This window comes from Sceloporus occidentalis, unplaced genomic scaffold (assembly GCF_023333645.1).
Source record: "Sceloporus occidentalis isolate IW3139 unplaced genomic scaffold, rSceOcc1.0.p SCAF_1, whole genome shotgun sequence".
NCBI lineage: Eukaryota > Metazoa > Chordata > Lepidosauria > Squamata > Phrynosomatidae > Sceloporus > Sceloporus occidentalis.
The window spans coordinates 186,013,413-186,034,428 of record NW_028316981.1 but is presented as its reverse complement, the minus strand read 5'-3'; the positions used below and the strand labels follow the sequence as shown (position 1 = coordinate 186,034,428).

The 21,016-nt window shown below is 40.6% G+C and overlaps 1 protein-coding gene across 1 annotated transcript; it reads left to right on the top strand.

Moving 5' to 3' along the window:
- The first annotated feature begins 19 nt into the window (after positions 1-19).
- On the top strand, positions 20-20,364 carry LOC149323052 (afadin- and alpha-actinin-binding protein A-like). The gene is made up of 15 exons (XM_089509859.1): positions 20-83; positions 588-632; positions 1,239-1,304; positions 2,363-2,535; positions 5,287-5,502; positions 7,090-7,200; positions 8,941-9,076; positions 9,277-9,352; positions 10,503-10,653; positions 10,740-10,824; positions 13,141-13,289; positions 15,920-16,093; positions 17,180-17,306; positions 18,104-18,275; positions 19,788-20,364. The coding sequence occupies exons 3-15, from the start codon at positions 1,253-1,255 to the stop codon at positions 19,915-19,917; spliced, it is 1,752 nt and encodes a 583-aa protein (XP_089365985.1). The 5' UTR covers positions 20-83; positions 588-632; positions 1,239-1,252; the 3' UTR covers positions 19,918-20,364.
- Positions 20,365-21,016: the final 652 nt, after the last annotated feature.

Sequence of the window (21,016 nt, the reverse complement as noted above, 5' to 3'; positions counted from 1 at the left end):
CTGCTTCAGATCTTCAGGATTTGGCCTAATTTTTCTACAGAGGAATAACAAAAATAGGAAGAGGAAGAGGCTGGGATTAAAGCGTGAGACTATTTTCTAAAGTTTCAAGCACCCATTTCTCAATATGCTCTTTCTATTTCATTATCTTTTTTTCTCTGTAAGACTAGAAAAGGGACAGAAAAAAGGAGTTTGTTTTTAAGTGTTTAAAACAAGAGGGAAGTGGCAATAATTCTGCAGTAGAGACCAGTTTGAAAGTGAAAGGTTGTCAGCTTCTTTGTCTTGCAGCCTTGTTGTTGTTGCATACCTTCAAGTTGTTTCTGGCTTATGGTGACCCTAAGGCAAACCTATCATGGGGTTGTCCTGCAAGATTTGTTCAGAGGTTTGCCATTGCCTTTTACTGAGGCTGAGAGTGTGTAACTTGCCCAATGTCACCCAGTGGATTTCATAGCTGAGTGGGAATCAAACCCTGGTCTCCAAAGTCACACACAGTCCAACACTCAAACCACTGCACCACTCTTGCAGGCTATCTACACCTTTTAAGAGTTGTTTGGTAAGCAGAAATTCATCAGAGGGTGTTTTTTCCACAGCAAAGACCGGTCTAACCATCAGATAGACTGAAGGATCTGCTTCAGGTATTTGATTTTTTTATTTATGATTATTGTACCTTTATGTAGGGGTGACAACCTGAAGGAATCAAGGACATACTGCTGTTTTCCCAACCCACTAAGGATCCCTTCCTTGCTGCACCTGAAATGTGGGTGCCATTTTGTTACCTGTGCTCTGTCTATTTACAACATTTGTGCTCTTTGTGCCTCAGTGTTGTATTCTGGCAGTTTAAAAAAAATATTTTTACCTTTGCATTGTTTTTTATACCTATCGCTATGGTGCATTTAATAAATGAAATAGTGTAATTTTTTTAGGCTTATATGGCATGTGAAGGGGAAAAACTGATTCACTTTAAGGCCATATTTGTTTTATGGCAGTAGTCTGGAACCAAATCCACTGTATTACTGAGTTGTGGTAAATTCAGTATAGAATAGATGTTAAAGAAACAGTGAGTACCTACTAGTAACAGATAGTATTTATTAAGAGAGAAGCACACATCTTGAGTTGCTTCAATACAGCCAGATGAGTGCAGAAAAAGATGGGATGCCTGTTTTCCTTATAATTTGGGGACTATCCAGAGGATTTATGGACTGTAAGAGCTAATAATTTATTCTTTTTTCTCATGATGTCAGGCTCTGAGCAGAAAATGGAACCCTTGAGTGTCCCAGCTACACCAGGTGGAGAGACATTCACAGCAGGTAACTAACTGTGAGAAAGGTTTGCCAGCTTTGATGGGCTGCAAGCTACTTCCATCAGGTGCAGGGAAAGTTATTTCAGGTTACAGGTTTGTATGCACATGGGAGCACAGTGTAGGCTCCAAATTTAGAAGGAAAAAAATTGCTGGAAGTACAATGGCAGCAAGTACCCCCTCCCCCTTTTTTTTTTTTTTCAAAGCAGTAGTCCTTCACTGTAGTGGTTGGGTGGCAACCCATACGTCCTTGGATAGGTGAGATGATAAACACATGTGTTATGATTAAACAACAAAACAACCCCTTCTTAATCCCTAGTTGGCTAGGTTGAAACAAACTGGAATAAATGTGGTGTGTGTCATGTGTGTGTGTGTTGAACCTAGGTTTTCCTAGTTTGGAAAAGTTACTTTTGTGGAATATAGCTCTCTTGCCCATGTTTGTTGACTAGGAGCCTGTAGAACTTAGAATCCCCCAAAAGCAACTTTTCAGCTTGGAAAAACCAAATTGGTTTTCTCTCTCTAACTCTAACACACACTGTAACATACACACACTCAAGGAAAGTGTAGCCCTTCAGATGTTTCTTGGCTACCAATCCCTTTAGCTTTAGTCAGCATAGTCATAATTGGGAATGATCAGAACTGTGGCTCAACAGCAATCTGGAAGGTTGTACCTTTCCATTGCTTCATAAAGGCTGCATCTGCAGTGCAGTAATAATACATTTTGACACCATTTTAACTGCCTTGACTCATTGATATGGTATTCTGGGAACTGTAGTTTTGTTAGACATTTAGCTTTCTCTGTCAAAGAGCTCTGGTGCCACAATGAACAAGATTTCCCAGTATTCCATAGTATTGAGACGTGGTGTCAAACTGGATTATTTCTGCAGTGCGAATACAGCTAGTGTCACTAGTTTACTGTTCTATTTCTCCTACTTTACAAAGACCTGGCATCCCTGGTTTGTACCTCAGCTACATCTCTCACTTTTGAAATCCCTTCCCACAACTGTCATCTCCTTGTGTCTTCTCACTGGACCTTTCCTGCTGTCTCTTCTGTTCTACTCCTTTTAGATGCACAGTGCATTATAGGCAACTATGCTTGTGAGCTAGGCCTGTCACCAGTTTTTGGATGCAACCCAACAAACCTCACTGACTCCATGGAGCTCCTTGGAGGGCTAGGTGACCTAGGCGATGTTATTTGCTGGAGTGACAACGTGGATCACTGCATCTCCTATCTCAGCAAGGTGAGCAACAATTTTGTTCAGTATACTAGAATATGTGGAGTGAGGACTGGGCTTTTACAATGTCTTTATATTCCATACCTTCCAACTGTCCTAATTTGTCAGGGATAGTCCTGATTAATCCTCTATCATCCCACGTTTTCACCTGCCTTTAAAATGTCCCTGTTTCTCTCCTTCTTCCACTTTCCCTCCTCAGCTTACTCCAGTTGCTGCAAACTAAGTTCAAAGTATAAAAGTAATTTGCACTCAGTTAATTCAAGAGGCAGAATCTTGCCCTTCCCAGTAAAAGTAAACTGCTGCAGCATCTCCTAGTTTTCTACCTCAATAATGTTTTCCATCTTGACCACACTCTGATGTTGTTTGGCCACATGTGTTTTGGATTTAATCTGTGAAAGATGTTGGAGGGTGTGATATTCTCCTCTACCTTTCTTTCCTAAAAATTAGAGATGAAAAGTTTGCTTCTCTCCTAATTATGAAACAGATGAGGTTGCTTGCTATAAAAAGGTCCTATTGTTGCTGGAGAGAACTATTTTGCCACCATTTGTGTGTATTTTAGAAGAACATTGATTCTATATTTTGTCAGGAAAAATGAGTTGCTAAGAATCTAGCAAATTAGGACAATATCTTTCAGGGCTCTCCAGTGCTTTTGGTCTTGTGGGCACAGTATGTTCTCTCAAAATGGCACCCATAGTGAGTTTGCCCATTTAAAAATGGCTGCTATGGGAGGCATGACCAAGGCATTTCCACTTTCCAGAAGGCAAATAAATGAGACTAAAAGGAAAGTTAACTGTAACAACCCAAGTACAAGGCAGAGGTGGCTTTTGACCTCCAAAACACAAAACCTCTTCTAAACCCCCACTTTTCTGCTCTTACACTCCTTTCATAGAAGACACACTAGTGTGACCCAGAAAGAAATAATTTGTCTGAGAAAGTAAGTATAGTACAAGGCAATGTGGTACTTTAAGCCTCAAATGCCAAATTATTTATTTGCCCATATAAAGGACAGCAAAACAATCTTACAGAAAGTTGGTGCTTACAAGAAGACTCAGAAAACACATATACAGATTCTGAACAAATGAAACCATATTTCACACATACATTTTTATTTTCCAAAAACATGCCATACCAATGCTGTAGGCTATATTTCAGGTGAAGGAACTGGCAAAACCATCTCTGAGTATTCTTTGCCTAAGGAAATTCTATTAACTTCAGGGGGTTGCCTTAAGTCAACAGGCGACTTAAAGGTGCATATGCGCATAGGCCACAAAACATGTTCTATGCCACAAAGTTTACTCATTCCCCATCAAGGTATTTCCAGAGTTACTTTGAACCTGATCCACCTAGCTTTTTTTTTTCTGGATGTGCTTCAGTGTACATTTTAAATTTTTATTTTCTAAAAATGCCTCTGGTGCCATTTAGAGCCCAGAAGGATTCTTGGAAACAACATTAGGACTTTGCAGCATGCTGACTTTTTTTTTGGAAATTATTTTCCTTTTAAACCTTTGAAGAATATTTTTTGGGTGTTTTGGGTGCCTTAAAGCTCATCAGCACTATGTTAGGGACCTCAGATAGTAGAAGAGCAGCACTAAATCAGAGCAAAGCTCTATCTTGCTTAGCATTCTGGTTCCTCAGTAAAACCCTCATCTCCAGAGTCATAGTGCATCACTCAAACTACTGCACCATGCTAGCTCTTGTGAGCTATTGCAGTTGGTACTTAATGCATAAGACTTAGGCCTGATACAGACAGGCCAAAATAAAGCTGCTTCGAGTTACTTTGGAGGTATGCTGTTTAAAAGATACATGCGTCCTAAGAGTCCGGAAGCCACACCAAAGTCATGATCCAGTCCTAAGGACTGCAGTGCAGCTTTGGTGCAGCTTCCAGACTCTTAGGATGCATGCATCATTGAAACACCATACCTCCAAAGTGACCTGAAGCAGCTTTATTTTGGCCTGTCTGTATAGGACCATCGTTACATCACAAGGTTCCTAGGTTGCAGGATTTGGTTTGGAAAACGTAGGGCTTGGGATGATCCTGAACTGGCACTCCTAACTGAGAGGCATATTGAAAGCAATTGCATAGTTGCCATGACTGAAGCCATTGGTCACCTTATTCTCCACGAATCTATCCAATCACATTTGAAAGTTGTCCAAACTGAAGGCTATTACTTCATCTTGTACAGTGGACCTTTGTTATATGCTGGGGTTTGGTTCCAAGATCCCCCGTGTATAACAAAATCCGTGTATGCTCAAGTCCCATTAAATATAATGACATAGCAAAATGGTGTCCCTTATAAAAAATGGAAAATCAAGGTTTGATATTTGAAATTTATACTTTTTTTGAACATTTTCAAACCGTGTATGCTTGAATCCGCGTATAAAAATCAGTGTATAAGAAGAGCCGACACTAGAAGCAAATTCCACAGCTGAGCTATGCACGGCGTGAACAAGCATTCCCTGTTGTCTGTTCCGAATCTCCCACTCTTCAATTTCTTTGGATGACCCCAGGTTTCAAATTTTATGAGACAGGGAGGGAAATGTCTCCCTATCTACTTTCTTCATACCATGCATAATTGTACCTCTATTGTATCCTCTATCTTACTGTTTACTTGCCATTATTCTGAATGTGAAAAGACAGCCAAAGGGGTTTAAAATTTTGGTTTTAATATGTATTCCTGGTAAAATGGATGATAGCAGCAAGCACTGGACTCCTTTAGTAACTCTCTTCTATGTTTCTATCTCTTCCTATCTGCCTAGGAACTGGAAACACTGGGGTTTCCTGCTCTATATAAGGATGATGGTTCCGGAGATAGTGTTGAGCATGGCTTTGACCTAATGGCATTGGTGAATGGTACTACCCGGCTGCTAAGTCTCTACCAAGGAGTGACTGCCAAGATGGCTGACATGGAAGCAGAGGAGATGCGGCGGGCTGGAGAGCTGGATTATTTGAGGACACGGCATGGTAAACTCAAGGTCAGAGCTCCCAGGTTCTACAAGTGTGTGCTTTGGGGCATCTGGCTTACTTGCTCTAGTTTGTGCCAAAGAAAAAGTTAATTTTATGCTATTTCCAGAAGATGGTAGGATTTAGGGCATAAAATTGGTTCTTGGACCTCATGAGTTTGCCCAGCCTTGTTTTATATTAAGACAACATATGATCATATCCCCCCAGGTCTGGCCAAAGAGAATGGTCATCCTAGAAGTCTGTCCTGCATTTTAGAGTCTTGCCCAACAACCCTTTCCATTTATAACCCATAGATTTCTGAATGGCTACCAACAATAAAATTGTACATTCTAACTTGGCATGTGTCATTGTCCTCTTCTCCAGTAACACCTATATTTCTGTGAAGACGCTCTTCCTTTTTTTCTTGTTACTGGTGGTATTCTCCCCCCCTTCCCCCGGCCATCCTTTGGAGTCCATCTAGCACTCCTGGTGCATGGAAACAGAGAGGGCATATGGGTTTCTGACAGGCTCTACCATAAGGGGATGGGGTTATATACTGGCTGTGCAACTTTAAAAGCTATTTCACTTAATAATTAATAACCCAAATTCCAAATGACTTTTCTGTGAAATAGCAACTAACAAATCACAGTAGTGAACTTCATGAAGTTGGTCAAGGTCAAGGGTAGTTTCTGTACACTGATATAAGACTCGTTGTTCTTTCGCTGTGACAACAAGCAGTCCAACACTTTCCCTCAGCATTATAAAAATTCATCATAAAAACAGTGACAAAAGCTAACACAGCTGTGGTGTTATCAGATATCCTCCTTGATCCTGAAGAATGAGAAGGGTGGGGTGAGTGAAAATAGATGACACATGAGTCAAACCCTCTCAGAGCAGTGGTACAAACACAGGCTATTGTGCCCTTCTTTTAGAGAGAAAGAGAGACACAGTAAGTTCCTGTGATGCTTTCCATAAGCCTCCCACTCCCACTCCCACCTCCTGCCTCTTGAGAGCACAGTGCTGGTGGAAGGGGCTGCAACCAGTTTAATGACATCTAGGGGTGAAGCAAGGGACAGCATGGTGTAGTGGTTTGAGAGTTGGACTCTGACTGTAGGAGACCAGGGTTTGAGTCCCTGCTGGAGCATAAAAACCCACTGGGTGACCTTGGGCAAGTCAAATGCTCTCAGCCTCAGAGGAATCCCCTCTGAAGAAACTTTATAATAGGTTCACTTTGGGTTGTTATAAGTAAAAAATGACTTGGAGGCACATAACAACAACAGGGGAACCTTTAGTGGCCATGCTGGATGGGACTAATGGAAATTGTAGGCCAAAATATCTGGAGGGTCAAAGGAGTTCACCTGCTGGATCTAAAGGACTTGATCACTTGTAAATAGATCAAACTTGTGTATAGTTGCACCACTTTGCAACTGGTTATGCTCACCGGGACTTCTGGATGTTGTAATCCAAAAGCTCTGGATATCATTAACTTTATCTGGTTTGGAGGACTGGAATAAGAGTGCGCAATAGTGGAATAAGAGTGCGCAATAGTGCTTCTTTTCTTAGTACAATTCGTCAGTCCTCCCTACTATTCACTCATTTTCTCTCGCTGAAATTTGCAGGACCAGGTGGAAGGTTGTGAAAAGGAAATTGCTGCCATAAAAAACAAAGAGCAGCAACTTCAGAGCAAGAACAAGCAGCTTAACAGCCTGTTGAAGGAAGAAAAGGATGAGGTAAGGATGACTAGAGGGATGGACCATGCTGTAAGATGGAAAATCCCGAGCTACTTTCACCAATTCTGGAATCACAGTCAATAAAAAAATAGTCTTGTTATCTCTGGATTTAATCCACTGGTGGTACTAAGACAAGTCTAATTGAAATAAGTGTGAGTATCTGATGGTGTATTAAAGTAATTTAAAAAAAATGTTGAGTGGATTAAGGGCAGAAAAAGGATATACACATAAACTTAGTTTGACCTAACCTATGTACACTCACTCATAATTCAGACGAATATATAAACTAAAAACAAGGCTTAGTTCTCTGTATGCAACTGTAAATAAGCGTTATCAAGTGAAAAGCACTGTGCAAAAGTGTCATTTAAACTGGAGCTATTTTTATACACTTTATGAATGGAATGCTCAGCAGTTTCTCTGATTTAAATATTCTGTCTCGTCCTGGACACAAAAAATTAAGTGATTTGTGAAGATGACAGCCCAGAATAAAAGCTGCTTGACACAATTTTAACTGCCATGACTCTATCCTACAGAGTCTTGGGATTTGCAGTTTGGTGAGGTATTTCAGTCTGGTCTGTCAGAGTGACATTGTCTCACTAAACTACAGAACCCAGGATTCTGTAGGATAGAGAGAAGTCATGGCAGTTAAAGTGATGTGAAACTGCTTTAATTCTGCAGTGTAGCTGCACCCATTGTTGCATAGCTTTGTGTACATGGCATACCATTGTTATTCGTATTAACAACACATAGGAAACAGGGTGTAGCTATGGAGGGGGGTTCCTTCCCCAAATAAAAATTTTGCACACCAAATGAAACTGATGACACAGAATTTTTATCTGGTGGGGACAATGCCCTCATTTTGCTTTCCCTCACTATAGCCATATTAGGAGGAGGAGTGCTGCTACTACGCACTACACAGAACTTATTAAAAACTAGCCCTGCTTATAGCAGAAAGAAAGTTAAAATTAGTGGTTCAAAGTCATTTGTCAAAATCAAAGTCATTTGGGCATTGGCAAGTTGAAATATGTGAGTCTTAAGTGAATCAGTTAAACAAGCACTGCTTGGTAAAGATGCCCATTGGTCTCAAACAGTAATGTAAAAAACACAAGAAGCGTAGGAGACTGGGGGTTCACAAGCAACAGAGAACAGGTATCATGCAAACTGAGGAAGAACATATTATTAAACTGGAGATAAGCAGTAGCTTAAAAGTAAGTTTTGTTAGGAGAAACTTTAATGTAAAAAGTAGGAAGTGACTAACATTCAGATGTGGGAAAAAAGTTATTCTTTTATGGATATAGGGGGAAAAAAGAGATAGTCAGTTCTAAAGCAGAAAAAGAAACTTAAGGTAGAATAGAGAAGACCAATTTGAAATATCATGACAGTAAGGTGATGGGTGGTGGCAATGGCAATGGATAAATATCCTGAAGGCACCAGATCCCATCTGATCTTGGAACCTAAGCAGGGTCAGCACTGGTTAGTATTTGGATGGGAGACTGCCAACAAATGTGGACTGTATTTCAGTGGAAGGAATTGGCAAAACCAATTCTGAGTATACCTTGCCTAAGAAAACCTTATGAAATTCATGGGGTCACCTTCAGTCAACAGGCAACTTGAAGGTACACACATGCACATAAAGAAACAGGGGAAAAGATAAATCCCCTCAATTTATAATGTTTTCTGATGGGTTTTGACTTCTAAAAAGTATCCAGGTTCCACCATGTGATGTGTTTGTCCCAACAGATTACCAAGCTCTTGAGTGCTCTGGCGAACCAGAAGCATCAACACCTCCATGAAATGAAGAGGAAGGAGCAAGAGTTGCTACGGCTGAAAGAAAAGATGAGCCAATTGGTGACAGATAAGAAGGACAAGAGAGGAAGTAAATGGGTGGTGTGGTAATTGGTGTGACAAGTTGGGGGTGGGAGAAAGTATCTGTTATAAAGACTTTGTTACTGCCCTCCATCACAATGTGAATTCCAGTATGAGAACTCTTGAGTGTGGTTTGGGTCATTTGGATTGCGGGGTGTAAGGGAAGAATGGATGGATCTCCTACTCAAACATCTGCCTTGCTCTTCCTAGCAATTGACATCCTCAATACCCTCCCACGGGTTGATGGGAAGAGGGCAACCTGGAAAACTGGAAAATCTCTTGGGAGGTAAGAAGTTTGTGTTTTCCCCTATCCATCCATTAGAAAGGTGCATTTGTGTGAGGGTGGCTCTGGACATTTGAAAGATTAGAACCAAAGACACCAGGAATTAAACCTCACACTTTCTGTGTGCAAGCCGATTGCTGAGGAGCTGTGGGGCTTTCATCGTTGTTTTCTATGTGAATTATTTGGCATTTCTAGAATAAACCAACAGTACAGACTTTTCACTGGGGATTAGAAGTAATATATTTCTCCCCAGTCTTGCACCCCCGCAAGGGGCCATAATATATACTAGTCCTACCACAGTCTTCTCTATTTGTTGTGGTGACAATGGAGACTGATGTTATTTCAGGAATGCCAGTGCATGTAGATTCTTCAGCTGATCTAAATCTCCATGCAGAGTGATTCTTGGAAAGGCAGGAAACTGATGAAAGGAAACCCCAGGATTCTGTACACTCAGTCTTAAAACTGATATCAGAATTCACCCACATCAATCTGAATTGTGCAGATTGGTCTAAATCACACAGATGAAGCAAATGTGCATGAAGCGAATGTGCATGAATTTTCCTATTTAACATAATTCTCAACACCCAGATATATGAAGAAAAAGTATATCTATAGAACTTTTGGCTGCTGCAAACTTTGAAAAAAACCTCAGGAAGGTACTGAGATTTTGCCAGGTTTTACTCAGAAGGCAGTTATTTTATTAGATTAAAAAGTCTTTAAAAAACCATTATTTGTGCTAAAATTAATAAAAAGGCTTTTCTAAAAAGCAGACATGACTCATCTGAGCATCTTGAGGCATGCCTCCAGTTTCTTTTGATACTCTTTTGAGTATCATGAGATATGTCTCCAGTTTCTAATGCGTTTATCATGGGATGCTCCTTATTTAATGCTTCCTGGGTTCTGCTGATATATTCCAAGCATATTTTCCCAACTGTTGTTGTCATCAACTGTTGTCAAGTCAACTATGACCTATGGCAAGTCCACGAATGAGATATCTCCAGGTCATCCTGTCATCAATAGCTATGCTTAGCCATTAGTAGACCATACCCTATTTTATTTAGTTTATTTAATCTGAACTTTTCCTTTCCAAGGAAAGCAGTGCCCCAAGAACCATTTCTCCTTGTTCTTCCTATTTCCCCACTCTGCTTGATAGAAAAGAAGAAGAGCTTTACCGAACTCAGTTGGTCAAGCAAGAGCGACGGGAGCAGGCCTTGGCACTAGAGAATGCCAAACTGAAGCAGCTACTGAAGGAAGTGGGCCAAGATATGGAGCAGGTGCTGGGCAAGGGTGTGGATGTTACCCAGGTAAGATCTCTGGTTGAGTTTCCAGCTATAATGACAGTGTCTGCTTAGACCTCATTTGTGCTCAGCTGCTGATTTCTCTTTGCAAGGGCATGGAGCAAAGCTGTCCATACCAGACCTTCCAGGAACAGTGGTGCAGCCTCAGGAATAGCCTGAAGAGCCTTGGTTGTCAAGGTATGGTTTTGGAGGATGCAGGTTCTTTCCATTTCATTGGTGGGGGAAACACCTTTCAGCCTGAAGGCCAAATTTAATTAGAAAGAAGTTCTTAGGAGACCAGTTTCCAGCTGCCACCAGAGTGGCCAAAGGCAAAAGAGCGTATCCAAAAATGCCGACATATTTTCCCTAAAAATTATATTGCTAGTTACTAGAGCTTTAGGAGAGGCATTTCAACCTTTTAGAATGGGGGGAAATAACTAAGTGATACTAGTAAACAAGTCAATTGTGTTATGCAGAAGTTGGTCTGTCCATCTAGACCAGTGCTTCTCAAACTTTGGCCCTCCAGATGTTTTGGACTTCAGCTCCCAGGAGCCCCAGCCAGCTTGGTCTATAGTCAGGGATTCTGGGAGCTGAAGTCCCCAAAATCTAGAGGACTAAAGTCTGAGAATCACTGATCTAGTCAAACTCAGTCTGGAACTGCAGAAAGGACCAAGCTTTCTTTTTTTCTGCTCCAATTACTTCAGCTACTCTAGTCACCATTCTTATATTGGCAGTTCGGCTACCACAAAGTGCAGTAGTAATAGTTCCTAACAGCAGTGAGTTTAAAAAGAGATTATACAAATTCCTGTTACCTGGTAACATCTCTGCATAACAAATGCTGAAAGTTAGTGCTGGTTGTATTTTTGTGAGGTTTTGGTCCTTGGTCCTTCCTGCAGTTCCAGTCTGAGAAAATGCTAATGCTTACATAGCTGAAGTGGCAGCATCTAGAAATGGAATGCTGCACTAGGGAGTTGGTTCTTACCCATTTCTCCCTTTCCCCTTGTTCAGATGTAAATACTGATGCTTACATAGCCAAAGTGACAGCACACATAAAAGAGAAAATTAGGGCCAGGATTAGACACCTCCCCCAAGAAGCAATAAATGGAAACCTCTGGTCTAGTGAGGGCTGAGCATATTCATCAGCCATGTGATACCAGCTACATTTGGGGACAAGGATAGAAAACTAGGGGGAAAAGGACAATGTAGTGGAGTGGTTGGCTCCTCAATGTTTATATTCTGTGCTACAACATTTTGTTGCAGACCCACTTATGTAGCATATGTTCAGTTCAAACATGGTCTGTTAAACTACTTAGGAGCAGTACATGATGAGCTAAGAGGAAAGCTAAGGAGCAGCATGGAACCTGGAGTGCACACTACACCCAAAACTGGATTATGCAGTATTAACCCTATGTTGTTATCTTAATGGTGATGTGGGAAATGTCCATTTGTGGCTCATCTAAAAGCCAAAGGGCACTAGTTTAACAATGAATTTTCCAAGGGAAGTGAAAAGGACACAAGCCTCTTTCAATTGCTTGGACATGTGCCTTCAGTTAGATATATCTTTTTGTTTTATTTTGGATGAGCTTTGATTTTTTTTCTTGGATCTGATCCAAAGGTAGCTTAACATAATCCTCCAGTACTATTTCCTATGCAGGAAAGTTTACTGAAAACAAAGTTATCTACCTCTATTTAAAAAACCCTGCTGTGCTTGTTATTGTTAGCACCAAGTCTGACTCATTGATGATATTGTTATGAAGCAAAGGTGTGGTATCTTAGGAAGTCAACAGGTGAAAGTACGCTAATGTCCCAAATCACCTTAAACTGCTGAATACTCCCTAAATGGGTTTGGAGTTGTGCATATACAGTCTTTAAAATCATTATGTACAGTAAATGTGCATTTTACATCTAGTATATGGGCTTAAAATATGCATGCTAGTTTACAGTCTTTACAAACAACCTTGTAAGCAGCCTACATATCCTGAAGGCATGTGATCCTGTCCAATCTTCTCCAACTCTGAATGCTAGAAATAATGCAGTTTGACACCACTTTAGGTACTGTAACTCCATCCTATGGAATCCTGGAATTTGAGGTTTTACAAGATCTTTAGCCTTCTTTGTCAAAGAATGCTGGTGCCTCACAAAACTACAAATCAAACTGGTTTTGATAACATTTAAGTGCAGCTTCTCTCTTAAATATTTTTTTCAGACAGTGTAATGTAATGGTTTGAGGGTTGGACTGTTATTCTGGAGACCAAGGTTTGAATCTCCACTCAGCCATGGAAATCCACTGGGTGACTTTGGACGTAGGCAAACACAAGCCCACTCTGAACAAATCTTGCCAAGAAAACCTCATGATAGGTTCACCTTATGGTTGTCATAAGTCAAAAACAACTGATATATTGATACATTCAAAGTCCTGTCCCTGTACTTTCCAGACTCAGAGGCAGGTTTGTCTCCCAGAGTGAAGTTTTGAATCTCATGCAATCAATTCCCCCTGTATCTTTCTTTCCACAGCTGTGACTGCTGCTGGTTCGCAGTTATCGGAAGAAGAGGGGCAAGACCCTGTCATCAGTGTGACAGATCATGACAAGGAAATAATGAAGCTAAAGGTGGAGATTGAGGAGAGCAGGGTGCAGATTGCACAGCTGCAGCAATGTTTCCAGGTAAATGAAAGCTTCTTCACCCTTGTCATGGCACTCTCTGTAATAATTCATTGTGTTTAAGCATCCTCAGTCCGACTTGTAAACCAGTAGAAGTTCTACTTACCAATTTATGGATTTGCTCACAAATCTTAGCAACCATGAACTCAGGTGATGGATTCTTTCTCTGCTTGAACAGAGTCACAAGAACCATATACAAAATTTCTGCCCCCACTCTCAATGCCCAATATGGGCTTAATCTGTTCTGACTTGATAGGGAAGAGATCTGTCTCTTTCGTATCACCAGCGGAATCAAGTGGCCTTGAATGTCTTTTGCATTTATCACATTAGGCCACTTTTGGAAAAACCCTCTGCTTTGACACTACAGATATTTTTGATCTTCCATCTCCTAGGAACCTTGGTCACCATATTCTATGGTAAAAGATTATATGGATTGTAGTCTAAAGCTTTTGGAAGTTCCCCATCCCTCCTGTGTACGTGAAGATTCCCCATTCCTGCTCCCTCTCTCTTAATACTCTGAAATAGGATCTCCCCAAATCAGCAAATTATTTCAGACCACTATTATCCTCAAATCTGTAATTAGTCTCTCAGCATCTTTTCCATCTTATCATATTCTTTGGTGTTTCAAAGGGAGTAAATAGGTGGTGGCAGTGGCTGTTTTTTTTAAAACCAACTTTTTAATAGTATACTGTATTACAGCTAGAGCAAAAGAAATGCAGCTTGTGTTAGTGCCTTAATCTGGAACTTGGTGATTTCAGGCTGGGTTCATGGGCAAGGAGTATTTACTTAAAACATTTATACCCTGACATTTCTCTACACGGCCAATGCAGGAGAGAGAAAGCAAAAATATAACCAGTTTTAAAAAACAGTTTGCCAACAGCCATAAAACACTAAAAACATTTCAATACAAAACCGAGAGAAAACACAAACCATCATAAATAATGAAATCCCTTCAAACAGAGAGCAACTGTTTATGGTCTGAAGGTTTTCTTGAAAGCAGTGTTCACTGCACCCGCTACCTACTTGGACAGTTCTTTTTTGGCATCTCTTATTAGCCAGGATGGACAACAATCAAGTGCATACGTGGTCTTCTTATAACATCCAAACAATGGTGCCTTTATTGAGCCAACCAAAATGCACAATTACATGTAGCAAGCTTTCAAAGTCACACTGGCTTCTTCATCAGGCAAACAGGAGAAAGAAATTGAAGATGTTAGTCATAGGCCTGCATTTTCTGTTTCTGGTCTTAGTTCAGATGTGGGAGGGTTATCTGCAAGCTGGCACCTCCCCCTTTGGCCATGTGGTCACTGGTAGATTTTCAAAGTCAAGGACATTTAGTGTCCATTTGCAATTTTCCTTGGAATTCAGCATGTCTCCTTCCTTTGTGAAGCCACAGGCTCCTATGTAGGTAGAGAACACTGAATTTCTCAAGAAGTTTTCATGTTTTGCATCAGGAAATATATTTGGGTGGAAAAGGAGAAATGAAAAACAGCTTCTTCTGCTGTTTACAAATCCCCTTTTAGTCTTTTTAGTCTCCCAAGGTCTTGGTCTTCTTAGTCTCTCACAGAATTCTGTCCATATCCTCCAGATATACAAATTGAAATATATTTAGCACAGAGTTCGGGGTTGGACTCAATGATCCATGAAGCCCCTACCAATTCCCAGATTCTATGAGTCTAGCGTAGACAAGCAAGGGCGAAAATGCATTATCAGAAGGCAAACCTGTGAATATGGTGTCGGAGAAATTACTTGAGGAACTGATGACCTTTATGGGGATGGAGATAAATTCTGTGCCCAGCTTGAAAACATTTTTTGGGGGAAGTTGCTGAACAGCTCCCAGAATCCCCCAGCCATTTTGAACAGCAACCAGATTGGCTGGGTTTTTAAAAGAGTTGTCTTTAAAAAAAACCCTCTAACTTTTTCAAGCTCAGCTCTAGTCTAAGTAATACACTTTCCAAGCACTGGAAAAATCTTAATTGGATGATTGCAATTTGCAAGCAGTGGCAGCCACCTTTTGTTGCTAATATACTGACCTTGTGGTTCCCTCTTGTGGCTGAACCATTAAATTACTGTGCATGACATAACTGCTGGCCAGTGCAGCTTTCTCACAAGGAATCCTGAGAGCTACAAGCTAAAGGTGAAGCTGGAACTTTCTAACAGAGATTCTCCACCCCAAACCAAATTACCAGTCCAGGATTTGGTGGGGAAACTAATGATGGATAACACATTCACCACTATACATAGTCAACACTTCATAGCCACTGATTTTTTTTATCCACAGATTTAAGCATCCATGGCTTGAAAATATGTTAAAAAAAATGTAAATTCCAAAAACCAAATCTTTATTTTGCCATTTTCTATAAAGGATACCATTTTACTATGCCAATATATTTAATGGCACTTGAGCATCGATAGAGGATTTAGTATCCATGGTGGGTGGATGGGTCCTGGAACCAAACCTCAGTGGATACCAAAGGCCCACTGTACTTTTAACAAAATGTTTCTTGTCCGTACTTATCCTATTTGGAAGGTTACATTTTCAAAGGCCCCATGAGGGGATTTGTAAACAGCAAAGGGAGCTGTTTTTCATTTCTCCTTTTCCACCCAAAGACATTTTATTTTCCTGCTTTCAGGAGCAACTGGCTGCTGCCACCACCTTGGAGATGCCAGAGCACCTGAAGGGTTCTTACTTCCTAGAAGAAGAGCAGCAACTGATGGAGGAACGAGCCATGTTTGAGGAGCAGAAGAGGGCGTTTGAAAAAGAGCGGGGAAATTTCACTGAGGCGGCCATCCGGTTGGGATGGGAGGTAGGCTGTTTGCTTCCTAGGACACCAAGTAGCCAAGCCACCAAGGTCATGTATATGTTTTTATACCGAAGGGCAGCAATGCCTCACTGACGTTATTGTTATTGTTGTCATTCAAGACTTCTCTGTCACTTGAAGTCATTTCTGACTTACGGATGACCCTATCATAGGATGTGATCATAGCAATTAATTATCCCACTATAATTGTGTGGTACGAAAGGACCCAGTGACACAAAAAGCAAAGGAAGCACAGTAGCCCATAGGAAGAGTCCCAAAATAGTTGGACAGTACTTTTGTTATGGCTAATCGAACTGGCTGATCTGTGTGAACATTATCTTTGTTCCCCTTCCCCAACTCAACCATTATTTGCTGATTTATTCTGACAATCTTAAGTCCAACCTTCAACCTACATAGCACTGAAAAGAGACTAATGTAATTAAAATAAGAAAGAGTCACATGGCATCTTAGAGACTAACAAAATCATTATAGCACAAATGGTCATGAACTATAGTGTACTCTATCACATGCATAAACCATCACATGTATCACACCCAGAAATCAAGGTATGTATAGAGTACATAGAGAGCCAGTCTCATGTATGGTTTCAAGGGTGGACTGGGACTCTGGCAGACCAGGATTCAAGCCTCCACTTGGCTAGGATTCAAGTCTCCTATCTCTTCCTCTGCGTCATTTTAATACTGTGACTAAATGCAGACTTTGAGGTTTCAGCATCACATTTGTCTTCTCTCCCCCATCCGTTGCTTAACATCCAGCCTAGCGAGTAGCTTGAATACTTGCTTGCTATTTTCTATTTTTTGGGTGTGTATGTGTGATTCTAACAAATATACTGTTGGTTGTGGACTTTGTCTGTAGTATGTCTCTTTATTACTCCAGGGAGGAAGACAAAACCAATTCTTTCTGCATAGATTTTAAAAGTCAGGAAGACAGCTAAGCCAGAGCTCAGTTCCTGAGCATCACAGTTCACTACAGCCCAACCATACTTTTACCATCTTGGTGAGAACTATGTCCCCAAGGGATTCAATGGAACTGGAACCATTTTTCTTCTTTGCTCCTTTTTTTTTTAAACAGAGGAAGCAATTTGAGGAGCAGAAGGCCCAGTTCATGAAGGAAGAATTCTTCTGTTCATTGCTGAGGCTAGATATGAGAGATCCTAATCGAAGGTTTTCTGCTCCTGTGGCTGTCAGAGCGGGACAAGGTAATTGTATCTTCATGCTTACTTTCTGCAACTACATAGTGTCCTCGTAGTGTATATGTGAAATGTTTAAGAAAGGATGTACTTAAAACCTATTCCTATGTTTACTTCTACAGTCAGCAAGCACTCCATATCCACAGATTCAACCATCCACAACTTAAAAATAAAAATACATTTCAGAAAGCAAACCTTGATTTTGCTATTTTATATAAGGGACACCATTTTACTGTGTCACTGTATTTAACGGGACTTGAGCATCCACGGATTTTGGTATCCATGGGGGTGTTCTGGAACCAAACCCCAGTGGATACCAAGGTCCCACTGTATTCAGAGGTTTCCCAAGAGCTGTAATTCTGTATGGTGTTCTGTTTTGTTGGTCCTAGGTAGGCACACACTTTTGAGAGTCCTCTGAGGAAGAAATTAGTTCCTTAGTTCACAGTGCTTTGGCTTGTGTTGATAGCCCAGCATATTCTGGTTGTAGTCATTTAACATCAGTTCCTTTGCAAGTGCTTGAAGAACTGTAGGAAGGAACTAGTCTCCATAGGGACTGGTTCTGGCAATGGCAGGGGCCACACAAGAAGGGTGTGCTGCTTTTACATTTTGCAATGTCCTCTGCAATTTTTTTTAAAAGTAATTTTTCCAAAACTCTGGGCTTGTTACTGGTGGAATGTTCAGTTGGACAAATATTTGGTTTGATCCAGCAAGGCTGCTTGTACATATTTAGCTGCTTTGGATTTGGGGAGACCTTACCACCACTTTCCACAGTCTTTCCCTCTGTTTTTCTATTTTCGTGCCCACAGAAAATGAGGACTCAGCCAAACAAAGAAGGTGGGCTAAACCCATTTGTACACCATACCCAAAGATCATTATCACTCCATGCCGCAGTTCAGAGTTCTTCAGAAGACCACCATTGATCTCTAACCCCACCACTCCTGCCATGTGCAGGCAGCCAAAGTTACTTCTACAGGACTGGTAAGGCTAATGTTTCTCCTTGCCTTTGTCAGACAGCGAAGGGTGAAGGTTGCTGTGGTGATAGAGTAAACTCCCAGAACTCTAGGCTGGATGAGGGTTTCTGGGAGATGCAATCCAAAGCTCTAGTTTCATTTTTGTTCTCTCTGGATGTATCTGTGTTCAGGTAAGGTCATACATTCACATGCTTCCCTTTGGAGTTTGTCCAGATTTTAGCCTGGGCATTATTTTTTAAAGTCTCCATGATACTGGTAAATACAGTATGAGTTTTTCTAATTTTTCAGTTTGGGTTACAACCAGCCTAAATGTCCACTGCAGTCCCTTTCTGAAGACCGCTGCTGATAGGTGTTTCAGTGTAAGCATCTTCCTGATTAAGATTTTGAATGTGGACTAGGCTAGGAAAAAAATACCATCTTTTCCCACTGAACTCTTGGTACATTCATGTTTGCAAGGTACTGAGCTGTAAAGAGAGACTGGGCTCCTTTGTCTTTTCATGGGTACGCAGAAGGGAGGGTTACAGCAGGTGGCAGTTTTTCCTCAATCTTGGTCAACAGGTTTCCTCTACTGAAACAACTTGTGCAGGAACCTCCATCTCCACTTTTCACATAAGGTTTCTCTAGATATCTATCTGTTCTTAATACTGACTGACAGTGCTAGTTACTAACGTGTGTATTTGTGTTTCTCTCCTCTGAAGAGCCTCTTGGAATGTGTTCTAGGCTGGAGATGAGGGAACATGTGCCCATCTGAATATTTTTAGGCTGCAACTCCTATCACCCTTAGCATTAGCTATACTGGTAGGAGTTGATAGGACATACTGTCCAAGAGGAGCTATGTGTATAATTTCCTCATTTGCTTTGGATTATCTTGCAAGAGTCCTGAATAAAGTTGGACAACCTTGTCTGCTTTTGGTACCAATTAGCCAGCCAAGGGAGGCGTCCTATGATGAAATTATACAGTTTAGAGCAGCCTTTCTCAACCTTTTTACCCTGAGGGGAATTGGTAAAATAATTTCAGGTCTCAGAAAACCCCTACATAAAAATTGTTATATCTATAACTCAGAAATTTGTTTTTTCAATCAATCTCTCATGGAACCTCTAGTGACCTCTGATAGAACCCAAGGGTTCCAGGTCTAGAGCAATAGAATGTGTTAGCTGCTGCTAAAAATATGTTTATATCTCACAGTGAGGCTTGGTGTGGTAAATTGTAATCTAGTTTGCAGTGATTTGCAAAATAACTTCTGGAACAATAAGCTGTGGTTTGTTAACCAGCCACAAGCCACAGTCTGAAATCAAGTATGTTGTTCACTCATGAACTCAGGCTTACTTAAATCATGGCTTATCTGGCATTTGAACATGCAACCTTATCTTGTTTTCAGTCAAATCTTGTTCCACATTTCCATAAAATGGAGATGGCAAGGAAGGATCTCTGGATTTTTAAAATAAAGGTTCACAGAAACAAAGGATAATGGAAGTTTTATCTTCTGTACACTCTTCTTTGTCGCTCTCTGCTTTCTAGGCCAGCTTCTCCCATGCAGCTCAGCCAGAGTAAGGAGAGCCGCCAAGACACAGCTTGCCAGACAGAAACTCCCATGAAGGAGGACTTTCCTGTTGACCTTTTGGATCGCTTCCTAAACAGCTGCCTCTAGAGATGTCCTCCAACTATACTGCTTATGTTTTTAAATGCACTTAAATTCTCTTCCTCTAATTTCAGGGTATCCTTACCATTATAGTTTTAGGAAACTGAAATGTTGGTCTTGAACTCCTTACCTTTAGTAAGGACTTTGACAAACCTTTCAGTTGGAATACTAGAAGTTATTTATTCTTCATAGAAAAAGCTAAGAAGAATTTATATGATGACCCCATAGAACAATGTATGCACAGAAGCGATACATCATAATTGCTTGACCAAGCCTGATATTGGGAGGAGCTGTGAAGATTTATCTGCCATCATGCCTGCTTTCAAGGTTTTTAAAAAAAATGGCAGGGTTTGTTCCTCTTTCCCTTTGATATTTAAATTTTAAGTTGGCAGTTTGCTCACCTAATATCTCTTTCAAAGCTTTACCATGTGTGCTCATAAAATTAGATTAGATCTCTTCTAGGGGCTCCTGTCTTTATAATAAAGATGAATTCTTTTTTATATAAATGTGGTCTTTGGATTAATTTTGGGAAAGTGTATTGCAACCAGGATAGCTCCTGTTTGAATTTTAGATACCTTGGCCCTATCTAAAGTCCCTAATGCTTAAGGGCATACAATTACCGTAATTTTTTTACAGCTTGGATTTTTTTCCAGGGAAAACTCTCAGGTTGCATCTACATTGCAAAACTAATGCAGTTTGACACTGCTATAACTGCCATGGCTCAATGCTGTAGAATTTTAGGATTTGTAGTTTGAGGTATTTAGCTTTCTGTCAGAGAGCTCTGGTGCCACAAAAAACTACAAATCCCAGGTTTCCACAGAATGGAGCCATGAATGGAGCCAGTTAAAGCAGTGTCAAATTGCATTAACTCCGCAGTGTGGCAGCAGCCAAAATCTACAGAATTGTCAGGATTCTGGGAATAGTAGTCCAACAAAAGAAGAAGAAAAAAAGAAACTGCCTCACATTCTAGTTCATTCCACAGATTTCTTGAGATGTACATCAGCTATCTCTTGTTCTTGTTGCCTACAAGTTGTTTCTGACTTATAGCAACTCTAAGGCAAACCTATCACAGGGTTTTCTTGGCAAGGTTTATTCAGAGAGAGTTTGC

What these genes read in the sequence shown, in the direction of transcription:
- LOC149323052 (XM_089509859.1), top strand. Translation starts at nt 1,253, where the DNA reads ATGGAACCCTTGAGTGTCCCAGCTACACCAGGTGGAGAGACATTCACA. An exon ending in GCATCTCCTATCTCAGCAAG is followed by an intron (nt 2,536 to 5,286) that starts GTGAGCAACAAT and finishes CTATCTGCCTAG; the next exon opens with GAACTGGAAACACTGGGGTT. An exon ending in AAGTTACTTCTACAGGACTG is followed by an intron (nt 18,276 to 19,787) that starts GTAAGGCTAATG and finishes TCTGCTTTCTAG; the next exon opens with GCCAGCTTCTCCCATGCAGC.